Below are 12,172 nucleotides of genomic sequence, written 5' to 3'. Positions count from 1 at the left end.
TACAGACTAGGAACCAATTTTTTTAGGAGACATTGGACAAGTCACTTATCCCTCCTGAGTCTGAGAGTTCTCTCAGTGAAATGGGCATACCGGTAATTTGTTCCTAACTCTTAGGAGCATTTCAGGGATACATTAACTCATGACCAGCATGTAGTAAGGTAATGTAGGCATGAGAGCCTATAAATGCATTAATACCATCCCTCTGTAGCAGGCTTGCCAAAATGACATCAAGCCACAAAAAAAAAAGAAAAAAGTCTCCCATGTCACAGGTTTTGTTCCAGAAGTTCTGACTTTGTGACACTCTGGGGGTGGGATTTTCTCCTGCCCCTAAATCCTCTTGGTTCAGGAAATGGGGGAAGTGTCCAACACTCATTTTCAGCTGATAAAACTGAAGGCCAACAAGTGCCTACTTTGATCCTATTATGAGTTGCTGCCAGACTTTTGCACCACTGCTATAGGTCCTTAATTACACCAGTAGAGGATTAGTTTAAAATAGTGCCCTTTATGTCAGGTGGGGACAGGATGCAAGGTCCAGCGAGGGAATTTTCTAGGATGGTTTTGTGGCTCTTTATGGCTAAGCAGTGGAAAGAGTACAAAATAGACTACAGCAGTTTTCCCTCAGGCTTAATTACAACACTAGGTGCATTCAAAGACTAATCTGAGTGTCAGATGCAATGACTTCTCACATTTAGACTATTATTTCATGAGGTGAAAACCCAGAAAAGATTGGGTTGGGGTCTTTAGACAATACAGTGATGGCTGTTTCTATAAATACGTTAATAGGTAGTTGCTTCAGGAGTTTCTCAGCCCTCAAGAAATTGATCTTTATGATGCTTAAGCTTCACATTTGGCTCCTGCAACCTTGGCTCAGCACACTCCTGTACAGCTGTCTCTTGCTGCCCTGTGTAAGAACCAGTAATCATTTCAAGCACTGTACCAAGTACAGCACAATTGTAATTATTTTTAACAGGGGTGTGATACTCAAATGATTTACGACGTGCTGCTAAGATTGAAATCCATTGTGTATTTACCTGGTGACTTTGTCTGCAAAAAGGTGAGCTTGTCTGTTTATCTTTCATACACAAGAGCAATAAGCATATAAGAAGAGTTCAGATATAGGTCAAGAGCATGCTTTAAACAAAATTAATCCTGGGTGAATTAAACAGTATAAAATAATTATGATATTCTGAGTGATAACGACAATAATAATAATAATAATATGCTCTCAAGTTTCAAGCTGGAACAAGACAATATGGATTTTATTACTTATGTTATCAAATAACATTTTGGTAGCCTGGGAAACTGCTTTATATACATACAACTTATCTGGTGACACATCATTAAGTTGGAATATTTTAAAATAGAAGTTACAGAAGATACAAGTTAAAAACTTTTACATGCAAACACAAAATTTGGCTCCTGAGCACAATCTGTGATGCTAATACGTTCCCAAATTTAAACATTGTATATGCTCCATCTGTTTAAATATTTGTATTATAGAAGCACTCTGAGGCCACAGTTCAAATTGGGTCCCAATGCACTAGGTGGCTTAAAAACATACAGGGACATGGTCCTGTCCCAAAAGTGTTTAGTCCTGCAAAGGCTAATGATGTAATTACATTTATGCACTGGGAATTCTTCTATTGACTTCAGTGACTAATCAACGTGCCTACCACGAGACTTGTCAAGCTTAACATTAGCCTGAGCTTCATGGAGCTTACTGCATGGTTGGGGCCTCAGATAACAAGAGGAGGAAGGTAGATGGGGTATGAGGGATGAAATCGAACAAATGCAACGAGCTCTTTGGGACAGGGACTATCTTTTTGTTCGGTGTTTATATAGGACAGTGGGATCCGTGGTGCTTTCCAAGATTCCCAGATACAGTCCCAGTATAGTGGGCAGCTGTTTTAATCATGTAAATAACACTAGCCATTTACCCAAGGCTAGGTTTTCAATATTAAAGGCACTACTTAGACCAGCATAGACATACTGGTTAATTCATGCTGGAACAGCCCACATTGATTTGTTTACACCTCATTAAGGCTTCTTACCCTGAGATTAATTGCTCACCACACATGTTCTTATTGTCAAACAAGCTCATTATATGAACTACCTTAATACAATAATAAGTGGTTACACCCAGTAATATACCTAGGGGTTCAGATCAGGTCTCTATAAGCTGAGGCTTCCTGGGGCAGGGCAGCAGCTCCCCCAGTAGCACCATCCTTCACTGCTCCTACCTCCCAGTGATCCCAAGAAGCCTAACCAGCACCCCCACACTCCACTTTATTAAAACATGAGGCCTTCTTAAATTTACTTTCTCTTTATTTTTTATATTTTTATTTTTACTTTTTATTTTATCCTTCAGTAGCTGACTTCCTTCATTTCCCCACCTCCATTTCCTTTCTACTTCTCATTTCATTACCCACCTCCATCCCATTAACTCTTTGCCTCCCAGCTTCATTCCCTCCCACCCCCCAACCCATCTCTTACACACCCCAGCCTAGAGCAGGGATAGAAGCCTCGCCTGGCTCAGCAGCTCTGTAGTGGCAAGTCACAGCTGTGGCTCCTAGTCAGGCCCCTGCTCACCATCCCTCTAGTGGCAAGTCACAGCTGTGCTGGTCAGGGACAATCAAAAGTTTAGCTATATGGTGTGACTGCTCTGAGCAGCTCAAACTGCAAGGTGTAACAAGGCCATAATACACAAGTGATAAAAACAGATTAAGACCTTGATCTTGTAATTAGATTCATATGATCCTTAAATATTAGATATAAATATGGTGTTTTACATAAATATGACATTCAGGCATGGTATACAGCTAAAAAGCAGGACTTTTTGAGAAGCTAACCCAATTTCTATTAATTCAAATGTAAAGGTGTAACTGGATCCTTATACAGAATTTTGAAGAAAAGTCACCAATGGATTTACAGAGATCTGGAAAGACGGGCATACTAGGCGCTGCCCAATTAGCTTGCATAAAGCATTAAGCCTGGCAATGTCTACTCTAAAAGTAGACTTGGCAGAATCTGAATTTTATTTTTTATTAATTTTGACTGATAATAATGTTTATTTTAAGCATTTATTTCAATTTTTATCAGTTTAAATTAAAAACATAAAGATCTTCTGCCCCCGAGATGGCAAATAAACAATGAAAAGGCCAAGAAAACTCCAAAACTTGTATCCTTTCTAATTACAGTCTTTCTTTCCATGTACCAGTCTTGCCAGTAGGCTACTTCACCTCTTTTTAAAGTTTCTCTCCAGTTTTCTGCACCTGAGTTGTTCCACTCAGGTATCAGGAATTCCCAGTCCAGCTCTAATACTCGACTCGACCCGTCCCGTCCCGTCCCGTCCCGTCCCGACCCGACCCGACCCGACCCTCCACTCAGCCTGGGCTTCAGGTAGGGATTTAAGTAGCCTGTTGTCTCTCTCCAGGCTGCTTCCTGGAACCTGTGAACAAGCAGCTAATTGTTTAACTGACAAGTCATTAGGCTGCCTATTGATTTCAGCTTTAAAGAGACTGGCCCCTCTACTTCAGTTTGCAACTCCTTTTTGTTCTTCCCCTCTATTTTTATTAATAAGGATGGAAATGTTTCTTCTTTGGTCCCTAAGTGTGAGGTGAAAATGCCATTTAGCAACATTTACCCCCAAAAATCAAATCCTCACAAGCTAATCGAAAAACCATCGAACTGTAGTATTGCTCTATTAAAGTCAGTTCACTTCCCTGCCTCAGTTTTCACGTCTGTAAAATAGGAATAATTTCATAGATTTCATAGACATCAGGGCTGGAAGGGACCTCAGGAGATCATCGAGTCCAGCCCCCTGCCCAAAGGGCAGGAAGTCAGCTGGGGTCATAGGGTCCCAGTAAGATAAGCATCCAATTTGCTCTTGACGGTGTTCAATGTAGGTGCTTGAACCACCTCCGCTGGCAGACTGTTCCAGACCTTGGGGGCTCGGACAGTAAAGAAATTCTTCCTTATGTCCAGCCGGAAACGGTCTTGCAGGAGTTTGTGACCGTTCGACCTCGTCATCCCTTGGGGCGCTCTGGTGAACAAATGTTCCCCCAGATCCTGGTGGTCACCCCTGATAAACTTATAGGTGGCCATCAGATCACCCCTGAGCCTACGCTTTTCCAGGCTAAAGAGTCCCATGTCTCCATATCCCCATTCTTATTTCATAGGGATGTTGTGAGGACTGTTAATGTTTGTAATATATACCTAGGTATCCTATCACCCTGTCCTTTTACCTGTTAAATTACTTTGTTACAGCTGCATTTCATTATGTATTCTAATTATATCAATCCTTTATATCCAGTTAAAATCTTCTTCATCTGGGTACTAACTAAACAGCTAGCAAAATCTTCAATTGGCTAGTAAATATACAGGAAAGAGTAGGAGCTTTGGTTAGTTGATTATTCTTGATATTCCTTTTAAGTTCTGTAAATGATGATTAGAAATAAAAAGGCTGAATTACAGCTAAGCACAACATTCTTCATAAACTGTCTTCTGTTAAATATATTATTGAATCACTTCAGATCCCATCAGAATTAATTCATGCCAATGAAAGCTAACTAGTACGATGTTAATTATATGGCCACTTTCCATAGATGGCACGGATTTCCTTACTGATGCTGAATCATAGCTCACAATACTTCAGTAGGTATCAATATTAGTAGGACTGCATCTGGAATAAGGTGTTACTCAATGAGAGTTGGGATATCACAAAATCATCTTTCTTTTTGCATTAAAGTGGTAAATTTACATATGACAAATGCGGTTGGTTAAGTTATGTTTGTCAGATTATTCAAAAAAGTGTTTGTTAATTTGCTGAAACTCAGGAGGTTTCTAATGTATTTGTGCATTCAGGGAGAAATTGGCAGAGAGATGTATATCATCAAACAGGGAGAAGTTCATGTTCTTGGAGGCCCTGACAGCACAAAAATCCTTGTTACCCTGAAAGCAGGAGCAGTATTTGGGGAGATCAGGTACTCCTATAACTGTTTTTAAGTGCTATTTTTTAAAGTTGATCAAATGCTCAATGTAAAAATCTGTTTTAAGACTGTAATTCCACAACTGTGGTTGTCATTCAGTAAGTAAAACATTTAGCGAATAGTATTTATTTCATGTAACTTCTTCATAGTAAGCAGGATGGCTGCTGAAGGGAAGGTATGGTAGAGGGATGTGAGCAGACAGGTTGACAAAAAGAATATCTGACTTTAAAGTTTTCATGATGTAGATAATTGATTAAGAACTGCTGGGGTATGAGAACCCAAAAAGACAAATACCAAGGAAATGAAAGTGTGCAAAGGAAAATTTAATGGAATCATCAAGAATACATTTTCAAGTAGTGAGATCTGAGAGGGTGAATAATGCATAATGAGTGTTCTTAAACTGGAACCAGACAAAACTCGCTGGACCATTCTAAAAGAATAATTGTTCCATTTTAATTGTTTTATTGTTTGTACAGTGACATAAGATGCCTTCAAACACCAGGGCTAGGGACAAAAATTACACATAAACCTGTTTAAGTGATCAGATACTGGTTCGAACCTGTAACAGAACAGACGTTCAGTGCACATAAACCAGTTTCAAAAGGGCTGAAATGGGTTTAAGATAAACCTGCTTGAATGTCGTATCAGACTTAACTGATTTGGGTCAAACTGGTTTATGCAACTTCTGTCCCAGACCTCTTCCTGGTTTAAGTTAACCAGAGCCTAGCATCCCAGCATGCTTTTCAGCCCTGAGCTGGGCTGGGCTGTGTTGTCTGCTCCAGACAGCAGAGCTGGCTCTGCCCCTCCGCTCTAGCCGGAGCAGCGGTGGGGTGTGGCTAGACACCGACTGGCATGGCCTCCTGAGGCAAAGGGGGCAGAGAGGGGGCTTATTGCCCCCTCTCTGCCCCCTCCCACTGAGGGATCGCAGCTGGGGTCTGCCTGGCCAGGGTGCAGCAGCCCCTGTCAGGCCCCTCATCTGCAGCCTGAAGCAAACAGGGAGAGTGAGTGGCATTTAATCTCCCCCCTTGTCCTGTCCCGCCCAGGTCTGCCATTTCCTGCCCTCCTGACACCAGTGGCAGGTGAGGGAGCGTGGCCAAAGCCGGCCGGCATGGCCCCACCATCCACCTGCCTCACCAGTGCCTGGGACTGTGGGGCTGAGCCGGGCTGCCCTGTGGGTGCTGCTGAGCGGAAGTGGAGGGGCCAGTCCAGGCTGGGCTGTGGGGGCCAGGCCCTTCCCAGTGGGCTGCAGCTCAGGCAAGGCTGTGTGGCCAGGTTGCTGTCAGCCCCCCATGCCCAGACCGAATGCGGCTGGAGCGGACCTGAAGCTGGTTGGGCAGGGCCTTTTCCAGTGGCTGCGGTTCTGTGACAGCCCGGTCTGGCCAGGTAATGGGCTGTCCGGGCGTCTTGGAGGGACTGGTGGGCCCCATGCCCAGCAGCCACCTGCCATAGCTACCACCACGCCCCATCCTGTGAGGGGAGCAGAACTGCCCTGCTGGGCCAAGCCAGCTTCCCCTCTGCCCCCCGCCAATCAGCTGTCCTCCAGCCTTGCAGCTGCTGCCGAAAGGAAGGGAGGGCTGCTCATGTGTCCCTCAGCTTCTAGCCTGAGCCCCTGCAGGCCTGTGCTGCATCCCTGGAATCAAAAGGGAATGTATGTTCACTTGCAAATCAATTTAATCTACACAGGGTTTTAGACTAACCTGCAAAGACTGAATCAATTCAGGCTCTGGCTTTTTGAATGTCTGTTGCTAGTCCAGATAATGCAAATGAATTCTTCTTTTTACTAGAACACATGGAGCTAAAATAGCAAATTATCTCAGGTTATTTACAAGTCTAAATATAGATTTAGAAGCTGAACCTCAGATGCACAGGTTTTAAAATGCTAGTGAAGTATATTTCTAAGAGGAAAAAACAAAACAAAACAAACACCTGGCAGTCTTTTCTTTTCCCTTTTTTTTGTGAGAGAGAGAGAGAGAGGAGTCTTCTTCACATACCACGTACATTTTTCATATTTTCTAATTAGTTGCTGTGCCAAATATATTAACTCTTTTGTGTCACACAACCTTCTTATTAAAGCCCAGCACTACGATTAAGCCTGTTCACCTCCTGCTGAGGTCTGCATGAGGAAAGTAATAACTGAATCCAGGTGCTGTTGCATATGAACCTTGATTTCTCCCAGCTGCCACCCTGTTATTGTTAATCCCCTTACTGTAACTTTAATCCACCTTTTGAAAACCAGTAAACAGTTATGTGCCAGTTTTAAATGTCTCCTTTGCTTGCAGCTTTCATTGTTGTAGTGGAAGTGTGCCAATTTATTTAGACATGAACATAGTACTTTGCCAATGCTCAAATCTGCAAGTAGCAAAAACCTAATCTAAAGTTTCTCATAGAGACAGGGTTTTTTCAGATAGAGGGAAATAAAACCATACCAGCTGTTTGAGAAAAAGCTATTATTCTAATCAATTCTTCATGACAGTATAAGAAGAGAGCAATAAAACTCAAAATACTGAATTATAAACTGCGAGAAAAGGTTAGGAATCTGTCATTGTTTACTAATGGGTAGGTATGGAAAAAAATCCCCAGACATCCAACCTCGACCAATTTCTCCTATTATTTCCATCACTCCTCTTTCTTTTAGGGAATTTTCCTCAACTGAAAAAATCCAAAAAGTCAGAGAGAAGTAGCTTCTTACTCTTCACTTACCAACTTTTGAATTAGGCAATGGGATGTCAGACAAACTCTGATCTATTCTTAAGTAAGAAATAATTGTTAAGAAAATGGTTGGCCTCATTTCCCTTCCTGTATTTCAATGGAAAAAACAGGGATATTTTCACTAATTTTTCTAAAGTTGGAAAGGATGGGGATTCAAACTTTTGAATCAGCAAAAACACTTCAAGGGGGTGCTTCCATGAAGTGTGCGCAATAACCAAGGTCATATTCCCAACACACAGTTACTCTCTCTGCCACTGTCATCATTACATCCCCACCAAGTGATAGACATATTTCCTGACAACAGCGTATTATCCTTCCAGGGACACTAATAGACAGCGCCCAGGTTGGGGGCCCCAGCATAAACAATAGGCAATGAATTGATCTGAGGAGGAGGAGGTACTCATCAGCGGGCAGATGACACCAGATTTGGAGAAAAATTGCTCAGCATGTCATTGGGAATCCACATTGCCTACATGCAACATGCTTGAAATAATACATTTCTACAACAGGTCACTGTATAAATACTGCCAAGATGCTCCAGGTCCTGTGTAATAGGAAAATTAACATGCATTCCATAACAAATTAAATCAGTTGAAATTCTGCTGTTACACATCCACCTATCTTTTTGAGTGATGTGTTGCCAATTCCCAAGAGAAAAAAAGTGGCACTGCTTTTAAATACAAACCCCAAACAAGCTCAACCCATTTCAGAGAGGGGAGTGGGGAAGCTTATCAACCTGAGACTCTCAAAAACCTAAAGTAACTTTTTAAAAAACAAGCCCAATTCCTCTTGTAATAAGTGGACTTGGCAACACTGCCCATCAGGATGGTACTGAACTTTGCTGGTTTCCTTTTGATCTCTGGTTCAGAACTTCTTTACATGAACATATCAACAGCTTTCCCCCTTCTTTTTAAATTGGGGGGGAGGAGGGGACGGAAGAGGATTCTTACTATTTAAAAATGCGTATAAATTATCCTTTAAAATATTTCTCTGGGAGAAGAGGAGGGAAAAGAGTTAAGGTTCATTTCAAGGACTTACAAACTTTTAAAATATATTCATGTTTTTGCTAAACTGCATGTAGGGGCTAATTTCAGTCTTGTGTTTAAATGGGGCCTTTTGCTATCAATATTAATTCTCAACAGATGTTATGCTTGTCTCTGGATAAGTTGTGCCTGTGTTTTTGCCAAAACAAAAATATTCTGGGATTGGTAGGTACATACAACGTCCTTCTAACTGGGGTTTAGTGAGTGGCTGAATAAAGTGCCACCTTTCTGCTATTGATTCAGTGATGTTATCCTGATGTAACTGTGCAGACATACGCTGCAATATCCTGGGATAAACTATTATTACCTCTTATTCAGGAAACTATTTTTGGATTTACCTTGGGACAATGGACCTGGACATTTGTATGCTTGCATTTTGTCTCAGGATAAATGCAACATCTGTTTGCAGCTGAGGAAATTAGAGACAGAGACTAATTTATAGGAACTGACTTCAGATTAACATTTTATCCCTATTATCACACACCTAGAAGAGGAAGGAGTAATCACACACAGCCATTAAAAGATTCTCTGAGAACAAATCATGCCAAACAAGCTGGATTTCTTTTTCTGACAGACTGACTTGGATGTACAAAAGACATGTGGTGGACATAAAACACCTGAACTTCAGCAAGGCTTTTGAGACAGTCCCACATGGCATTTGCTGCTACACAGGACAGCAAAGTGAATCTATGAACTTTGTTTGCTGAATATAAGAAATTCCTTGCTTTGTATCTGTAGAAGTATATAAAATGTTATTTGGATATTCAACTCCTCATGCCTGACTCTTGTTAGCAAAGCGTCTCTGTTTTATCACTTCCAAAACAAACAGCTGTCTCCTTCAGACAGACAATTCACAAGCTGTCAGGGGAAAAGACCTCCCCCATACATGCCACTCAACCTGCCCAGGTCCAAACATGGAGTGTGGTGTGTGAGAAAATCTTCAAAGTTAGGGACAAACAGTTATTCATGTAAGAAACATAAAACTCGCTGAGGGAGTCATTCAGTTAGGGTAAATGACTCTTTCTATAATTTAGCTCGATGATTCTTTATTTCTGAGGTTGATGTTTTCAACAATAAAAATGAGGCAATGCCAAATTATGTGGAACGTAGGAAACTTTGAGACTAAATTGGGTGACAGGCTTGAAGCAAGGGGCAGCTGAGTGGTCTTTTTCTATCCAAGACATGGATTTTCACATTTCCAGCACTGCTAGTACAACAGTGACCATTTCTGAGTTGGGATCTACTGAAATTGTGATTTTGCAATTTTTGCAGAAACTGTGAAATCGGTAGGTCCCCTGCAGAAAAGTGCAGGGACTAGGAAAAAGTCCATCAAACCAGGGCAGGAAGGGAGCTACAAACAGAAAATGGCAGGAAGCCCTGGCGTGCTGAAGTACAGGGTGGGGGGAGACAAGGGAGATTTTTGTGGTGGAGTGTGGCAGCTCCCCCCATGCCTCTGATTGGCCAAGGGCCCCAGAAGTCCCACCCCTCCCCTAAGAGTGACAGATGGAGAGGGACAGGACTTCCAGGGCTCCTTGACCAGAGGCTGGGGGTGGGGAGGGGCTCACTGTGTTCCACCACAAAAATGGCAACTGGCACCATGCTTAGACCATGAAATCGGGGGGCAGTTGCTCCCAATTCAGTAGGTCCCTATTTATGAGCTGATGTTTGCCTACTTAACACAAAGCTATTTTTCAGTTCTTCAGGCAGACTTTTCAGATTCTTAGAGAAAACACCTTGTAAATGTGAGTGAATGTGAACTGTTTTCACTGTATTCAGTGAAAAACACCTGGAAGGAGACTTGTCACTTATGCCTTATTGTCAGTGTTGCTCTCATTACAGTCTGTTAGCAGCAGGTGGAGGAAATCGACGGACTGCTAACGTGGTGGCACATGGATTTGCCAACCTTTTTATTCTAGACAAGAAGAGCCTCCATGAAATCTTGGTGCACTATCCTGACTCCAAAAGGATCCTGATGAAGAAGGGAAGGTGTGTGTCTGGCAATTCCAACAAATCCTTTCTTTTTTGGATATGGATTTAATAATTTTGACCAATAGACACTTACATACATTCCTTAAGAAAAATCAAGTTGTTTATTGCTGGATGTGGACTTATTCTGATAACTTTGTGTGGATTTCTCATAGCAAGGTGGCCAGTCCCTTTCCATGTGGTATGAAAACCCAGAAATGGTTCAGAAGCATTAACAGGACTCCATGTACCCAACCAGAACCTTGCCTTGTCATGCAAAGGAAACAACAGGATACTGTACAGTGGTTGTCAGTTACAAACCAGATCTTTAAACATGCAGTTGTGTGTATATAATTAGGTCTACAGATACATATATTTTACAGCCATAAATTGATGAGCATTTCTGAAAGCTATAAGACATGCACAAACAGGTTTAAAGTTAAGTCTGACAAGAATGTGCTCAGATTTGGGTGGTGTGTGTGGGTTGGTGCAGAGATTCCAAAATGTATTTAAGTGTCTCCAGCTTGTTTTCACTGCACCTCTATAATTGTCTACTTCTCCTTGGGTTTGGGAGGCCTGGGAGCAGTGTAAGTGTTGCTCAGCCATTTTCAGCTGCACATTTAATAATGATTCAGACCTCAATGCATTTTAAAAACCTACAACTTTGCTATTAAATTTTATAAAGGTCAGTACAACCAGCAGTCCAGCTATGAACAAATCATGAAAACAAGGTCTTGTAGACTGCATTCAGAAAAGACTCAACTAAGTCCAGCAATACGCCCCTGGGGGTCACAAGAAATAATGGCCATAAGCTAGCAGAGAGCAGATTTAGACTGGACATTAGGAAGAACTTCTTCACAGTTAGAGCGGCCAAGGTCTGGAATGGGCTCCCAGGGGAGGTGGTGCTCTCCCCTGCCCTGGGGGTCTTCAAGAGGAGGTTGGATGGACATCTGGCTGGGGTCATCTGAATCCAGCATTCTTTCCTGCCTATGCAGGTGGTCGGACTTGATGATCTATTGAGGTCTCTTCCAACCCTAACACCTATGAATCTATGATTACAGCACTGGCAAACATTTAATGCTTTTATAATGCTTGGACTACTAACCTAGTGCTATTTACTGTGGCTTGGGGTTGGTATAATGGCCCACGCACTTCTCAACTTGCATCTACCAGACCCACAAACACTCCAAGAGAAAACAGAGAAAAGCACAGGAATGACATTTTAATAAGGGAAAAGTTCCTATGGTTGGGTCTACTGTGTTGAGCTCCTTCCAGTCTTCCAATGAATTACTCCCACTTATCCCACTCAGACACAATTGCTTCCCAGGAACCAGAGCAGCAGAGGTAAGTAGCTAGTGTGAAGGAAGGCCCCCTGAGGACTGGACTCTGACTTATAATGCAGTGGTGATGAGTGACAAATTAATTCCATGTCAACTGGAGCTGATTCAGGCCCCTAGTAGAATAAAG

At 42.1% G+C, this 12,172-nt stretch overlaps 1 protein-coding gene across 1 annotated transcript in view; it reads left to right on the top strand.

The window, feature by feature from the left end:
• The window catches only part of CNGB3 (cyclic nucleotide gated channel subunit beta 3), a 114,829-nt gene that overhangs the window by 98,040 nt on the left and 4,617 nt on the right, over nucleotides 1-12,172 (top strand). The window contains exons 13-15 of the mRNA XM_090037704.1: nucleotides 971-1,054; nucleotides 4,864-4,982; nucleotides 10,580-10,726. Coding sequence (XP_089893830.1) covers nucleotides 971-1,054; nucleotides 4,864-4,982; nucleotides 10,580-10,726 — 350 coding nt within the window. The remainder of the gene's footprint in view (nucleotides 1-970; nucleotides 1,055-4,863; nucleotides 4,983-10,579; nucleotides 10,727-12,172) is intronic.

Source organism: Crocodylus siamensis, chromosome 3 (assembly GCF_052110815.1).
Source record: "Crocodylus siamensis isolate JL-2025a chromosome 3, ASM5211081v1, whole genome shotgun sequence".
Taxonomy (NCBI): domain Eukaryota; kingdom Metazoa; phylum Chordata; order Crocodylia; family Crocodylidae; genus Crocodylus; species Crocodylus siamensis.
This window is presented reverse-complemented; position numbering and strand designations above follow the sequence as displayed.